At 42.1% G+C, this 17301-nt stretch overlaps 1 protein-coding gene across 2 annotated transcripts in view; it reads left to right on the top strand.

The window, feature by feature from the left end:
* The window catches only part of COL18A1 (collagen type XVIII alpha 1 chain), a 171039-nt gene that overhangs the window by 132931 nt on the left and 20807 nt on the right, over positions 1–17301 (top strand). For both annotated transcript variants that reach the window (XM_040439231.1, XM_040439230.1), the window contains 13 exons: positions 713–757; positions 3123–3263; positions 3906–3962; positions 5340–5375; positions 6593–6655; positions 6846–6881; positions 8052–8132; positions 8263–8292; positions 9795–9815; positions 9955–10017; positions 11058–11132; positions 11439–11483; positions 11590–11634. In XM_040439231.1, the coding sequence (XP_040295165.1) occupies positions 713–757; positions 3123–3263; positions 3906–3962; positions 5340–5375; positions 6593–6655; positions 6846–6881; positions 8052–8132; positions 8263–8292; positions 9795–9815; positions 9955–10017; positions 11058–11132; positions 11439–11483; positions 11590–11634 (738 nt within the window). The remainder of the gene's footprint in view (positions 1–712; positions 758–3122; positions 3264–3905; positions 3963–5339; positions 5376–6592; positions 6656–6845; positions 6882–8051; positions 8133–8262; positions 8293–9794; positions 9816–9954; positions 10018–11057; positions 11133–11438; positions 11484–11589; positions 11635–17301) is intronic.

Below are 17301 nucleotides of genomic sequence, written 5' to 3'. Positions count from 1 at the left end.
GTCAGCCGAAAAATTGGAAAAAACTTTGAAAGGGCTATTTGACCATGAAGGAGAGTGATGGGGTGCTGCGCCAGATGACCTGGCCTCCACAGTCACCGGACCTGCACCCAATCGAGATGGTTTGGGGTGAGCTGGACCGCAGAGTGAAGGCAAAAGGGCCAACAAGTGCTAAGCATCTCTGGGAACTCCTTCAAGACTGTTGGAAGACCATTTCAGGGGACTACCTCTTGAAGCTCATCAAGAGAATGCCAAGAGTGTGCAAAGCAGTAATCAAAGCAAAAGTTGGCTGCTTTGAAGAACCTAGAATATGACATATTTACAGATGTTTCAGACTTGTTTGTTATGTATATAATTCCACATGTGTTAATTCATAGTTTTGATGCCTTCATAGTCATGAAAATAAAGAAAACTCTTTGAATGAGAAGGTGTGTCCAAACTTTTGGTCTGTACTGTACATAAAAAGTTAAAGAAATCAGCAGCCAACATGAAGTCTTACTATTCAGCTTCCACTCCACCAGCTCCAACCTCTTCTCTACAGATGATTTGTATCAGCTCAGATTGCCATGATTCTCTATTAGTAACGGGAAAACATTTCCAGGGATAAACCATATGTGTAGCCATAATTGAGACTTGCCCATGGAAACACAACAGAAGATTATAAATCATGCTTGCAATGTCCATCAGTTACCGTATTCTGTTTGTTCCCATCCAGGGTATAGACGGTGAAATTGGGCTTCCAGGAGCTCCCGGACTGAAAGTAAGTTGATCACTTATATTTATTTATTTTAGCAATTTCAGTCCCTCAATTTTTTTATTTTCTTGGAACTATTTTCGATGTCTCATAGAGCACCTTGTCTCCAGTCCCCTTGTATCTGAGGGAGATTCTCTCTCGTTTTTCCCTTGAATCAGAGATCCAGGTAACAAGTGGCAAACTCCCGGCATGCCTTGTATTATGGTTCAAGTGCTTGATTCTACCAGCATGGCATGTAAGGCCTCTATCACACATCAGTGATTGCAGTATGTGTGCTGTCTGTGGTCTCCACGTACAGTAACTATTGACTTTAGTTAGTGTTGAGCAAAGGGAGCTTCAGATCTTATATCCGAAGTTGCTTCGGTCAAAACGGCGTTGGAGATTCGTCTACAGCAGCCCTCCAGCTGTTACAAAACTACAACTCCCATCATTCCCGGACAGCCTACAGCTATCAGCCTACAGAAGGGCATGGTGGGAGTTGTAGTTTTACAACAGCTGGAGGGCCGCAGGTTGAGCATGCCTGGTCTACAGCATTCAAACGTATGGGCTCCTGTGAGGCGAAGTGAGTTATCACCGAAGTCTCGCGGGACTTCGGTGAATAACTTTGGGATTTGATTCTTAAACTTTAAAACCATTTTAAAAGATCGATCCGAAGTCGGCTTCGTTACCAAGGTCGACTTCGGATCTATGTTTTAAAATAGTCTGACTGGTCTCCGTACAGCATTAAAATAAAGTTTGGAACAAATCGACTTCGGATCGGAGATCCGAAGCTTGATTCGCTCAACACTAACTTTAATGTGTGTATTCACACATCAGTGGTTTTCCATGGACCGTTATCACCATGGAAGCACGCCCTATTTTGTCAGTGAATACAGATGCCTCAATCACATTAAAGTCTATGGGTCCACTGACAACCAGGGACATAATACGGAAGGCATCCATTTTTGGTCCATGGTTTTCGCAGATCATTGGTAGGAGATTCTCTGGAAATCAATTTTCAGTCTAGCAGTGTCTGTGGAATACAATACACAGACAGTAAAAAACGATACCTGGACCAAACACTGGTTGTTCACAGATGAACCACTGACCGTCTTGTCACGGATGCCATCACGGACACAGACGCGTGAAAGAGGCCTAAGAAGTTGCTACAGACATTCATCCAGCATGCGGTGGAGATTCACCCTTGTGTGTACTACTTGTAGGACTGCCGCCATAATATTTAAACAGGACCTGTCCGCTCCTCTCGGAAAAGTAGGAATATAGTGAAAATGGTATCATTAGTAAGTTTGTTGGTGGGACATGTCCCTACATGCTCTGATACTAACCAATCAGTTCTGACAATATATATCTCAACATAAAGGGACACATCCCATTGACAAAAGGAAGGTTAACATTCAGTTTTCAATGTATTATGAATAATAATATGAATAATGGGATAGGTGCAACCCACAGTTCTAACAAGAGTTGCTTTTGCATTGGTATTTGATGGGTACTATAAGTAGTTATAAAAGCAGACATGTTGGGAAAGCTCTCAGGTCCTCTTTAATGTACTCCTATGGCTGCCATAGACATCCAGGCATGTAGTGGACATGTATGTAGCTTGTGGTATTTCATGAAATGCTGTGTTTTAGTGATTTCAATTGCGTGAACTGTGCAGCCAGAGTTATAAACTCAACAACAACAAAAAAATTATTTTTTAGATGTGTTAATAGTATTTACTACTCAGAAAAATAAAGGTATACACCAAATGAGCAAGGAAGTGTTGAAGAAAAATGTGATGGGGCATCAGGGTAGAGCAGAAGATGTTCTTTTCATGCCATAGCTCAAGCACAGAGATCCACTTTGTCTACAGCATTATCTCACTCAGGACTCTAGGTGGCAATAGCTTCACAAGGAGATTTAGCCAAATCTGGTTTACACTTTGTGTTGTGCTGCAAAAAGAGCACAATTGCATACTCCACATTTTGCTACAGTTGCTTTTCATGTTAAAGATCTTGTTGGCTGACCAAAAAGAAAGTACAACATTATAGAAAAAAGATGCCCTCTTGAGAAACATACAGCAGCAATTTCACATATGTATAGTAGATGGGACAGGTTACCATGAATAAAGTTTGTCAGAAGTGAGTCATTAAAAGTAGGACTAATGTGTACATAGAAGGTGCATGTCATATTGGATGAAAACAATTGGATATCTGTGTATGCAAGCTCTTGTGTAATCACGACCCCCCTCGTAACATTTTTTTTAATGGAACATTTTAATAATCCTCATATATGAAGTCATTAAAACAGTACAATAGCATGTGTTTCTGACAACTTCAGATAAAACATACCTAAACTTTTACATTTTTTTATCCAATTTGCCTTTTTATAGGGAAAAGCTGGGGATCCTGGAATTCCAGGAACTCCTGGAGAAATGGGATTAGCAGGACTTCCTGGACCAATAGGACCACGTGGAATACCTGGACCCCCAGGGCCTCCTGGTCCCGCTGGACCTGGATTAGGTGTTGGATTTGTAAGTAATTTGATAAAAAATATGTATAAAAATAGCTCCACAGAAGGAATCTATATACTGTATAGAGAAAAAAGACTAGAAGAATTGTGCAAGACACAGAAATGGGACCTTCAGGTGGCTTGTCATCAGTGGTTAGCAATTTGCTGCATATTACAGGGGCGTAGCTATAGGGGAAGTGGCTGCTTTGGGACCCCAACTCAGAAGGGGCCCACTCAGGAAGAGGACTAAAAGATTTTATTGTCAAGGCCCCCTCAACAGTATTATACAATGATTTTATATAGAGTGACAGTATATACAGATTAGGAAATGGATGGAGCAGCTGCCAGGCCTGGTCTGAGACAGCGATCTTTACTAGCCACAGGAGTGGGGGTTGCATGAAAGGAGGGGGTTGCGAAGAAGGTCCTGGGGGAAGGGGGGGTCCCCATTCAAAAATATGCTGTGGGGCCCAGTCCGTTTTAGCCACTGCTTATTTATCATGTAGTCATCACTTTTTTGGCCACGTTCAGTTAGTGGATGGACATATTTGATGGAAGGATTAAAGTTGAATGCAGCTAGAATGCCTAGGACACTACATAGATATCATGCTATCTAGGTTGATTTACGGTTGAAAAATTCTTTTAACACATTGGCTTCTTTTTCAAGGATGACATGGAAGGTTCTGGATTTGGTTTTGGTGGCCGTGGAGTTGCGGGCCCAGAGGTAATAACCGCAGCGATACAATTGTTGGTGCACTTAATGATGAAACCTATAAGGCCTCATGCACACGACCGTATGGTCCGCAGCCGTGTACATGCCGACGTCTTTTTATTACCTCCTGTAGAAATGTCCTATTCTTGTCCACGTAATGGACATATGGATGCTGACAGGACACAGTGTGCTGTCCACATTTTTTGCTGCCCTGTTGAAATGAATGGGTCCGATCTGAAAAAAATGTGCTTGTGTGCATGGGGTCTTATTGTATGACTTGTCTGAACGGACAGTGTTGGTAAGTGACAGGCTGCCAGTTTTTGACACTATTCACACATACATTAGGATAGATTTACCAATCCTGTCTAAGCTTTCGTCAGTGTAAACATAGACTACTAGGCAGTCTAATAATGTGCCAGATTTATCACAGCGGCTGATGCTAGACGTTAAATCTGGCACATCTTTAGGCTATCTAGTCCTGACTAAGCAGGCAATTATCAGGAAGGCACCGTTCCTTCCCGATAACTGCCTGCTCATCAGTGGAGGAAGGACCTGCATTTATACACAGCCATTTCCTCCACTGTATGGGGATGAGAGATGGCTACCGCCATTGCTCGTCCTCATACAGATTCATTGATTCAGCAGATCGCTATTTACATAGGATGATCTACTGCCCAGAAATGACGATTTAGGTGTTCGCAAAAATGATGATTTCATTTGATGAATGCCCGTTTTCTACATTCACTTGGTGACATTTACACAGGCCAGTTATCGGCGACGGACGTTCATAGTAATGGCCCTACAGTTGTGCAGTGTAAATCCGCCTTAGGTTTATACCGCCCATCAATTGGCTTATTTTTGGGCAGAATTTGTCATTTTGACTCAAGGGGGGAGATTTATCAAAACTGGTATAAAGGAAAACTTATGGCTTAGTTGGCCATAACAACCAATCAGATTAAACCCTTCATTTTTCAGAGCTTCTTTTGAAAGATGAAAAGTGGAATCTGTCTCTGCTATGGGCAACTAAGCCAGTGTTGATACATCTCCCCCATAGTGGGCCACAACTCAAGCAAAGCGCAAAAAGCCAGTAGTTCACAACCTTTCATCTGGGAATCAATGAAGCACGTTCCATTTCATAGAAACCCCTATTACGACTTCGTCATTCCTGCCGTTGACGTTTTGCTGTGGTTTTCTGGGGAATATCTATCCAGAACTCTATGGAACCCTGGTAAACCATGTTATTCTAGGTGCAGGGCCTGAGGTGGTGATACGCGGCTTGTGCCACCCTGTCAGTCCTTGCACCAGGCATAATGTGGACAGTTACTTTAAGTTAGCCTCTTGGTTCGTGTGACTGTTCTGCACCTTTCACTTCCTTTTTTCTCTTTATAGGGACAAACAGGGAAACCAGGACTTCCAGGCTCAAAGGTAACAATTTATTACAGAGTGACATTATCCAAAATCTCCCTTCAATGAAACCTATAAAACATCCTCCATAGTCATTGCATGTGTTCTCAGTGGGGAGAGGGGAACAAGCTAGTGCCGTACACCTCTGACGGCAATATCCTGCCAGAACAAAGGGACCGGTCGTTGAAATTCAACATGCCTGATCTTTCTTTCCAAATCATCTGCCGCGGGAGAGTCGGCATAGTCCAATACGCATAACGTAGTTGGCCAGTCCAAGAGGTTCGGCTAACTTTATTCTTATGTGTCTAGGCACCTTTATACTCCAAAACAGTTCCCGTGGTTGTCAGATATTAGGCATAGTCAGGTATAAATCACCTTTGCATTGACCAGTGTTGAGGGAGACAACTGGAGCCACTGCAAATATGGCTATAACCTTTAGAAAGTTTTTGCACATAATTTTTTTTTTATTATAATAATAATAATATTAAAGGAAATGTGTCACCTAAATTTTTTTCTGCCAGTTAAAACCAGATACCAGCACACATCCTTTTCTTCTAATCAGTTTTTATTTTCTGATTGCAGATGTATTTTTATCCTATTGTCTGAGCATGATTAGGGGGCAGCCATCTTGTCTGAGCTGTTCTTAACAGCATTTAGAAAGCATTGCCTTACTGCAGCCCCATGGGCCATAGACACGATGGTCAGGAGGGGATCTCATTGGAAAGAATAGATAAGCTTTGACAATCACCTATCGTTAATGGTGGAACCTGTCTTATCTGTACACAGAGGTGATATCATTGCAGGCAGCATTAGAATAACAGATAAGCAGGTAACTACAGGAAAGTGATCTGTACAGAGTCAGACCAAGAAGTGGCGCCTTCTAGTGGCCGGTGCGAAAAATGCAGGATTTTATAGTTTTTGTTGAAATTCTTTCAAATATGTGAAATATCAAAAATGTGATTTAAACATTTTCTGATGACACATTCCCTTTAAAGGGGTCCTCGGTGCTTTTTTTTAACAAACCAGTCTTTTCTTCTGTCCTGTGTAAGAAAGGAATGATTTCCTAAAAAGCCTGGAGGACTCCTTTAATAAGTGACTATTGGTACTTCACCCATTTCTTATGGTTTTCTGTATTGTAATCAAAATAGGAGTAACTATATAGCTCTCTTCTGTCTAAGCAGATGAAATTATATCAATATAAATTATATATATTTATGTCCCACTTGTCTTTATTTTAGGGAGATCGTGGAATTCCAGGTTTGGATGGAAGACCTGGACTGGATGGATTCCCTGGTCCTGAGGTAAGTACACTTTTGCATTCACGCATATCAGACTTTGCGGTGCATGTATTTAATGATGAGCCATTCCTTGCAGCACCCAGTCAATGTACCTTTATTTACTCGCCCATGCCCCCCATGTCTATCTGCATTTAGAAGCCCACCCACCAAAGCAAATAGAAAACTAACAAACAAATATTCTCTTTGACTCCAGGGTCCAAGGGGAGAAAAGGGGGATACAGGAGAAAGGGTAAGTGTGATGAGACTGATGCAAGAAGCCGTTGGCCCATACCCTTTAGATATAGGACAGGTATCTCACAGGAGTACTCCTTTAAAAGGCTTGTCCAGGATTTCAACTAGTAACAGTAACGGAGGCAAATGTGATAAAATAAGAAAATAAAATTGGCCACCACTGCTCCATAACAGATGTGCCAATCGTCCTCACCTGTGTTTGTGTACTCCTACTGCAACTATGGCATCATGTACATCCAGGTGACTACTTCGATGTACAGCACGTCATTGCTGCGGTAAAGTTAGGGCTCATGCACACGACCGTGGTTTTGGTCTGCCTCCGATCCGCATTTTTCGTGGATCATATGTGGGGCCGCAAAAGACGCGGACAGCTCACCCACGTGCTGTCCGCATCCGTAACTCTATTCCGCGGTCCCCTCAAAAAAATAGAACATGTCTTATTCTTGTCCATATTACGGACAAGGATAAGACATTTGTGAAGGAGTGAAAAAAAAAAATGGTGGTAGGCTCTCGGCCACTATCCGTGTTTTGCAGATCCATGATTTGAGGACCGCAATGACGGTGTGCATGAGCCCTTGGTCGAATGGTCCAAGATCAAAAATTATTTTATATTTGCCTTTTTTCTCCACCATTCTCTCATGCCACTGCTTTTTTACCGACTACGGCACATGACCGCTGCAGCCTTGGTGTGCACAGTGGCATGTACGTATTTGGCTTGTGACCCATGCAGCCAATTACTGTCCTCAGTGGTAGACTGCTGAGGACAGTGATTGGCTGCAGCAGTCATGTGCTGTAAACAAGCAGCGGCAGGAGGACTGGACCGGCGGCATTGTAAAAAGAGGTATTACTTAATTAGTTTTTACTATAGGCTATCCTGGGGCTTGTCTGGAATTTTAAGTTATCTCTGACAACCCCTTTAACGGGTGAGTTATGGTTGTTTTTATTTTATTTTATCACATTTGCCATAAGAGCAAATTTTTTTTTTAACTCTTCAACAGACCCCTTTAAGACTGATACAGTATTATGTGATATTAAGGGTTTTATACTGTATTAATCTTTTGTTATAGTATGACCACAAAAAGCTACAAATACTGTACAATCTATATTCCCTCTATTCTACGTGGCAGTGATAAACAGATGTGACTATAACATGGAATCCTGTTTGTAGGGAGAACCTGGTCGTGATGGCATTGGACTTCCCGGACCACCTGGACCTCCCGGTGAAATCATTTACAGCGATGTAAGCCGGGTAAGCCGGCTGACTTTTTACACTGTAGTACTTTATATGCAAACTGCTTTATTAGTTCACTGTCTTGATGCTTGTTTATGAATTGTTACATTTGGAAGTCAAATGATTTCATGATGAACTTCTTTTTCAGGCGATTGCTGGAGGAATAGAGAGAGAAGAGGTAAGAAGCACCTCATATGCTCACTAGATACTGCGAGTATCCCATTCAGAGGCTTCACCATATCAAATATCAGTCAGTGACAATAAATGAAATGTGGTATTGTGTAGATCATACCCTTTCTGAGCGCGACGTTGACAGTCAATGCATCACTGAAGAGCTACTAAACATTTGGAATGGGACTTTTGTGGCCCTTGATTTATTTTTGCAGTCTTTGCCATGTTCAAAAGCTGCGCTCACATCTGCGGCGACAGCTTTCTCAGGAAATGCGCTATATTATTTCAGTAAAATGATGTAACCCAATAAACCCCATTATAAGTAACTGTGGTCAGTTGGGTGCCATTGGTGTCTGTCATGTGATGATCTGTTCCAGTTTCAGTTCTGTTTTCCTGCTCCCATGACAGAACAGAAAAATTGATTTCACAATCAAGATGTGAAGGCGGAGATTTTTGAACTTTTTTTTACATTAAAAGGGTTGTCTGAAATTAGCAAAAATTGGGGCGCAGACAGGGGATGGTGTCAAATGAAATAGTATTTACCTGTTGAATTGCCTAATCCATTCCAGACCGCCTTGCCGCTCTTTGTTTACAGGACTGCAGCGCTAATATCACATCAGCAACATGTGACCACTTCAGTGTTGTCCAAGTGGACCTTTGAGGCCAGTGATTGCCTACAGCCATCATATGTTGTCAATGTGACTTTAGTGCAGCAGCCCTGTAAGCAATCAACAAAACGGAGCGGTGGGTGATCCAACAGATAAGTACTGTACTCCCGTTTTGTTATTTTACACCATCCCGCGCTTGTGCCGCAGCTTTCATTAATCTCAGACAACCCCTTTAAAGGTGTTATCCAAGACTAAGCTTTTTTAACTAACCTCTTCAGAGTGGCTGGACCTGCGGGGAGTTCATACTGACCTGGTCCCTGCTCCTGGATTCCAGCTGCATCGATCCATGGCCATCTCCACAGGTCCCAGGCCACTGGGAATCAACATCCTGTTGACAGGCATCAACGTGACCACTCAAGCCAATCACTGGCCACAGCGGTGACCTGTCACCCATGCAGTGCGTCACTGGGTCACGTGCCACAGGGCGGAAAGGTCTTCACTGCAGCCATTGATTGGCTGCAGCAGTCATGTGATGCCTGTCAACAGGATGTTGATTCCAAGAATCCCGGGACTGGCGGAGGTGGTCGTGGAGCGTTGCAGCTGGAATCCAGCGGCAGGGACAAGGCAAGTATAAACCCTACCGCGGATCCAGCCAGGTCTGTTAAAAAAAAAAAAAAAAAGTTTAGTTTTGGATAACCCCTTTAAGGATATGTCCACAAGGGATATACGCATTTGAAGCAAAATCCACATGTTTTACGTAGTGTGTGGAATGATCTAAGTACATTTACTATTCTGGATAGAGAGAATGTCCAACGAATAAGGATTACTAATGATTCTGTAGTTACAAACAAAGACAAAACATTTGTCAATAAAATTAAATCTTATATCCATCTCTTTACAGGGTAGAGACATTGGGCCCCAAGTAAGTTAAACATTATGTTGCTTTTTTTACTATATATTTTTATATATATATATAGAGAGAGAGAGAAAGTATATATAGTTTTTAATTATACAGTTACACCCATTTTCTACTCCTCTACAATATTTAATTCATGTTTCAGGGACCCAGGGGATTCAAAGGTGAACAAGGTGATCAAGGTTATCCAGGACTGCCCGGAATTAAGGTGAGGGCAATCATAACCTGCAGAAAGGAAGGAAAATTCCCTGGATGTTGTGGGGCTGTGTGTACAGCATGATAAATCGATCGCGCCCTCAAGAAACATTGTAAATATTCTTTGGCAACTTGTTATGATCTTATGATAATGGTTATACATTGGCGAAGATACATCAGCTACAAGATTTTTGGGTTGAACCTCAAGACGTTTAATTAACTCCTTCCCATTTCCCCAGTCTGCGGCTTCTTTTTTGACTCTCTGCCTTCTGTTTATTCTTCCATTCACATAGCTGTGCGAGGGCTTGTGTTTTTGTAGGACAAGTTGTGCTTTCTAATGACATCATTTAATATGTGCATTAAAAGTGACACTTGACCTTTATTCTGCAGGTCAATATAATTACTGTGATGCCAAATCTATATAGTTATATCACCATTATTTTGACACTAACCTTTTTATATTTCTGTCTATGGAGCTGTGTAAGGATGCTTTTTTTTCTGGGTGAGCTCTAATTTCTATTGATACTATGTTGGGCATCTGTGCGGCTTTATCACTTTTTATTCTTATTTTTATTGGTAGGCGAAGTGAAAAAAAAAACAGCGATTTGGGCACTTGTTAGCAGTATGGGATAAAAGCTGTTCTGGCATTTTCAGACATGGTTACAGATGTAGAAATGTATTTATTTTTTATAAATTTTTTTGCAAAATGTTTTTTACTTTATTTTTTTACTCCATGTGATATCATTGGATCACTTCTACCAAAGACTCTGATAAATTACTATTGGGGTCTATGGCAATAATACTATGTCCCCATTAACCCCTACCTGAGGTCTTAATAGAAACTTTACAGTGGGAGGCCTAGGAGCCTTCACAATACTATAGGCTGCCAAAGTAACCGCAGAGCCCCCTTCCTCCAAACGATCTCTCAATATTGACTGACAGGATCCATACATGTACTTTAATTTACTGCTTGGAACGTCCCAAGTATTGCCTTCACCCAAGTCTATTCTTTATTCCAAATGTGGCATAATGGACTGTGCGTCTTGTTTCTAGGGAGAGAAAGGTGACCCAGCAATGATTATGGGACCTGATGGCACCCTACTTGTGGGAGGCTTCAGAATAGAGAAGGTAAGAACATGGCACAAGTGGCCGAGGAGTAAAGATCTGTGCCTGCATACCATAGAGATAAACCATGCATCTACTATGAAGCCTCTGGTCCAGCTCAGGTTGGCCTAACTATCTGATACAAATACTGTGAACCATAGCGTCCCAAATAATTTTGGAAAGGCGATGGGGGGCAAGCAAGCAAAGTTCTGTACCAATGAGATTTTAGGCTTTTTAGTGTTGAAGTGATCCATGGTGCTAGTACCAGACTGGTGCAGAGAAAGAAATTATATTTTAGCAACACTAATGTTACTGTTTATTCTCATTTAGGGAGACCCAGGACCAAGAGGTCCACAAGGACCAATGGGACCTGAAGTAAGTATGATTCCATATGAACATGATAACCTGCATTTCATTGGTATAATTAAAGAAAAAGATGTTATTATCTGTTATATACTAATATATCATTATATTGTCATAGGCCAAACCAGGACAGAAAGGTGAAATTGGATTCCCAGGAAGGGCCGTAAGTTTACTACTCCTCTTATATTTTTGTCATATGTCATATGTTTCTCCCTACATCAGTCTTTCCTTTGTCTGATTTTGCTCTTTTTAGTCATTATTGTTAATCCTGTTCTTGGTTTACGTGTGTGACCTCTATCCGTCTCTGATACCGTTAAATATACAAGTGCTCCAATGTTATCCAACTGTTCCTGTAATGATCTCCTTTCTGACTTTAGTTCCTGTTTCCACATTGACGTTTTGTCCTGCATGAAGTTTCTTGTAATAGCACCCACAGTACAAGGGGAGCAGACTATTTTTGTACTCTATTGCTCTACTGGTGTTATTGCACCTTAAAGTGTTGTCCCATCTGGATATTTATGGATATTTATCCACAGGATATGCTATAAAAATCTGACAGTTTCTGGGATCCACTGCCAACACTACTCCATAGGCAGAAAAATAAATCTTGTTATCACGTCTCACAAATCCTGGGGGTTGGAGTTCCACAGACTTTACCGTTTCAGACCACTTCAACGCTGCCCTACCTTGTTCATGTACCCCCCGTTCCTTGTAATTTTACCCCATCCAGAACCCCATCAGACCTTAGATCAGACGGAAAAGAATATTATCTTTATTTAAGAACTATCTTACTTCACTTCAGGGCAGACTCTCACGCTCTATCCCTGCTGGGGCCTGGGCTGGGTCGTGACACAGTGCTGTGCTGCTGCCTGCTGCTGCCCGCGCTGCTCTTGGTCTCCAGAGGGCGCACATGTGACCTGACTGCGTACAGCGCGTCAGGTCAAAGTGCGCGCTGTACGCAGCCAGTCAGGCAAGCGACTGAGCAGAGACCAGAGCAGCGGAGCGGCCGAGCCAGGAGGCAGAGCAGGGAGGGAGCACTTAAGTCAGTGACAAGTGCTCACCACTCCCTGGTCAGTGGCCTGCCTGCCGCCCAGAGGCTGGGGAGCTGGCCTGCGCCCTGAGGCTGGAGCCTCCCCAGCCTCTGTGTCGGCCCGGCCCTGTGAGTCAGATCCTTACCCTGTTCAGTGAACTGGCGAGCAATTCCAGCTGCAGTGTTGAAACGATTACCCATGGGGATTCTCAGCATTATCCTGTCCTCTCTTGCATTTGTCTTTCGAGGGCGACCAGCCTTCTTGGGGGACTTGAATGAGTTTGTGATGTTGTAAAGATGCAATATTCTAGAAATCACAGACTTGGAACCACCAACTTCTCTTACTATGGCTGATATGGTCACCCCTATCAGTAAAGTTTAAACAGATACACTTAGCGCTAAATGGGCGTGTTTCTCTCAGTTGCTCCAAATTTTGAGTCTTGAGCATCTTAGGCAAAGGGAGTGTTTTCAGAGAATGAGTATATTCAGCAAGTATCGCTCACCAATATAAAAAATGTCTTTAAAGATCTAACTTCAGCTTATTAAGATCTCATAATAACCTGGTGGGAGATCCAATCACTTGAACACTATTTACAGGAGAAAATTGTACTAAAAGGGCTTAGGAAACACCTAACTCCAGCAGAAAGGACTAGGAATGTCCATTTAATCAAAAAAATGGGAAGAGGAGACAACCTCCAGTTCTCACAGATTTATGAAACTCTTACTGGAGGAGGAGAGACTGTCACTGGATACTAAACATAAAAAGGTGAATAGTCTGAGGGAACAAGCCCTGACATTTAAGGATGATATGCAATTTCAGAAAAAGGAGGAACAGCTACAAAATACCCTTGAGAGATTTCAATATATGATACTGGATCATAAGCATCAACAATTTATGAAAGACTCCCTAGAATTTAAAGAAAATAGGGCATACTCCTTTCTAAATAAAAAACAACCTAAATATTCCCATACAAACATCTCCTCCTCAGAAGCAGAGGGGTCAGATAGTGAGATTGGAAGAGGTAGAGGTAGAGGACACAGGGGCAGAGGAAGAGGGGGCAGAACAAGGTACCCAAGATCAAACCAGTATACAGACAACAGTGCTGATAAAACTCATACGTCAACTACTGGCTCCACGGGCCCCACAACCTCTTCTTTTTTAGCCCAACCACCAATAAATATCCCCTACCAGCTGAGGAACAAAACTCAGGGGGGTACAGGCACATAGAAAACAGAGATAACAGATTCAAAATAATAAATCTCTCCTCATACCAAATCACGGCCTCTGAACAACATACCCTTTTAAGAAAAGGACTATCCTTTGTACCCACAGTGCAGTTTGACTGCTTTGAATGGTATAAAGATATCTCTTTCTTTACAAGAAAGTTGCTCTGGCATAAACATTTCACACTGCAAGATAAAAAAAAAGTGTGAGGAGATGAATATGAACACACAGGATCTCCACATAACAAAAACACTGATGGATCTATTAACAGAGGGGGGAAACAGATTTGAGGGCCCTTTTACAAGTTTAAAATCCAGGAGTGTCCAAATGCCACCACCACTGCCTGACTCTCATATCTCAATTTTCCCAAAATTGGTTCTTAAAGATATTGAAACAATCAATCCAAAACCAAGAGGTCTTAGAAATTTGAGTTATAAAGAGTCCACTGCTCTTAAGAAACTAGAGCAGGATAAAAATATTGTGATAAAGCCCTCCGACAAAGGAGGAAACGTAGTGGTGATGGACCATAGGACATATGTTAAAATGTGTTTGGACATTCTTGCTGATACTAATTCATACAGGGTCCTGGACAAAAATCCTGGTTCAGTATTCCTCCTAGAATTGGAAGCAATCCTAACAAGGGGCCTGAGACAAAAAATTAATTGATCAACATGAGTTGGAATTTCTTCTTCCTGACTACCCCATAACTGCGATATTTTACGACCCTACCAAAAATCCACAAAGGGGTCACGCCACTTAAAGAGCGTCAGATTGTATCGGGAGTAGGTAGCATTGGACAAAATGTTGGGATATATGTGGACCACATAATTAGATCATTTGTGGAGACACTTCCCTCCTATATACGCGATACATCAGACCTCCGACTGAGACAGCAAGGGGTATGTCTGGATGAGGATACTATCTTGGCATCTATTGATGTAGAAGCCCTGTATAGCTCTATCCATCACGAGTCTTGATTGAAAGCAGTATGGAGCTTTCTATCCACAAAAAAATGTAGCATTATCTATACACAATCAATTTGTCTTGGACCTCCTGGAGTTCAACCTGACGTGCAACTTTTTTATCTTCAATGACCGACACTACCACCAGCTCAGGGGTACCGCAATGGGTAGCCCATGTGCGCCGGCGTATGCAAATTTACTCCTGAGCTGGTGGGAAGCAAACTATGTCTGGTCAGATGATCTCAGCCATTGGCATGATAACATCGGCCTTTGGCTGAGATTTATTGATGATATTTTTGTGCTATGGAGGGGAACCAAGAATTCTTTCAATAACTTTGTTGAGACCATCAATGAGAACGAATTAGGCCTACATGTGACTCTACATGTGACTCCAACACTGTCCCATTTCTTGATATGCAAATAGAAAGGGGACAGAATAATTCAATTAGCACTACTATATTCAGCAAAACAACAGCAACAAATAGTCTGTTAAAATGGGAGAGTGCACACCCCTACCCGCTACGCAAAGGGATTCAGAGAGGACAATATATGAGAATACGACAAAATTGTTTAAACATTACCAATTTTAAAAAACAAGCGAACAACTTGAGGGCAAGGTTCAAAGAAAGGGGATACCCAGATGGGATCCTCAGAACTGCCTTTGAATCGGCATGTGCGTCCAAAAGAGAAATACTATTAGTCCCGAAAAAACTTGAGAACACACAAAAACAAGTGATAAGAATTATTGGAATGTTTGACAATGCACATGAACGTGTTAGACAGATAATAACAAAACACTGGGACATATTATATGATGACCCGGATCTTCGGGATGTTATTGAACCCCGTCCACAGATTACATATAGACGGGGGCGCAGTCTGAGGCACAGACAGGTTCATAGCCATAACCAGGCCCCGGTAAAAGAACAAGGTTGGCTCACACGACTCCCAGTAGGCATGTTCAAGTGCAGAAAATGTGTAGCAAGTAGCCAAGTGAGGATAGCAAAATAATTCACATGTTCAAAAACAGGCATGGTATATAAAATAAAGGATTTTATTAATTGTCAGACAACTGGTGTGATCTATCTAGCGCAATGTAATTGTCCATTAGACTACATTGGAAAAACGAAAAGGTAACTGAGACGACGTATTCGGGATCAGTACAATGACATCATAAACGAAAAAGATACATCTGTGGCAAGACATATGAATACAATACATGGAGGAAATACGAACAGCATTACGTTTATTGGAATTGAGCACATTCCGCAAATGCGGAGAGGAGGGGACTGGGATAATAAGATCCTGAGAAAGGAAGCAAGATGGATCTTTAAAATGCAATTAATCGCACCTAATGGACTAAATGAGACCCTTTCTGTTAAGCCATTTTTATAATCTAATCTAAGGGTGCATATACACGCTTAAATGGCAACCCTGAGGACCCTGGAACATAACTAATGTGAATTAAACTAATGCTGTAGTCTGTACCCCAACACTATATGTATGAACTACGCTGGATACAGTACCCCATGTGTAAGATTTGATTACATATGAGATTACTACTGAGTAAACATGAATATGAACATCAAGATAGTGATCAAGATGACTGTATACTTTATATAGATCACACAATTCTATACAAGCGATAGTTTGATGTATGGGACTAATATGTGAAATGTCCAGCTGTGCCCATAGAATATCGGATCGCGGCACTGATTAGCATAGAAGCGATCGTTATAGTGAAAGGCTATAATGCTGTGACTGACAATAGCAATGTCTCCGTACACCCACCGATTACAACAACGCCTTGCTGATCTATGTAATAGCGATTAGAGACACTTCTCCCTATACTCCCTTAATGCCAGATCGCTCTGCAGATGAGCGCAGTAGTGATAAAAGAAATGCCCCTCTGTGCACAGTAAGTGTCAGATCGCGCTGCTGATCAATGCAGCAGCAAATCTGACAGGGAGAGGGGAGCGTCGGCTGGGGACGCGCTGGAAGGTCCTCATAGTAACACACCCGCACCCCCCTAGAGGCAGGAGCAGGGAGCGAGATCATGATGAAGTAAGTATTGCCTGATCTGCCCCAGCCCGCCCAGCGATGGTGACACAAGTAGGAAGGGGAGGACTAAGGCGAAACGCGTTGAAGCTATCTAGTAGAAGCAACTCAGCAGATCTTAAGATAGTAAGGGTATAATTTAGACCAGGCCCGAGGTATCCTGAGGCTGAGAGTCGCTCTTTTCAGGGCGAGTGCTCCGACATACAGCCACTAGAGTCTTCCCCTACCTGAGACTAGGGACTGTAAGGGAAAGAGATTGTAGGCTGTAGGGATTTAAGGGAGCAGCTCGCCACACTGACCCACGGCTCAAGTGGAAATAAGTGACCTGGCTACTTAATCCAGCTACATTTTAGTATCACCACACTATGTTTTAAGTAAATTAAGATAAAAGTAATTTTTTGTTTTTGTTAAGGCACACTCAGTTTAAGTCCAATATATAGGGTCACCCCTTTGGCCTTCATCTGGACAACCCGCTGCCGGAGGGTTTTGGCAAAGTCAGTGAAAACTGGAAAGTTAGGCTGCCAGTTAAATAGGGTTTGTGAGATCATTAAGGAA

The sequence above is a fragment of the Bufo bufo genome, chromosome 7 (assembly GCF_905171765.1).
Source record: "Bufo bufo chromosome 7, aBufBuf1.1, whole genome shotgun sequence".
Lineage (NCBI taxonomy): Eukaryota > Metazoa > Chordata > Amphibia > Anura > Bufonidae > Bufo > Bufo bufo.
Note: the sequence above shows the minus strand (reverse complement) of the source record. Positions and strands in the feature narration are given on the sequence as shown.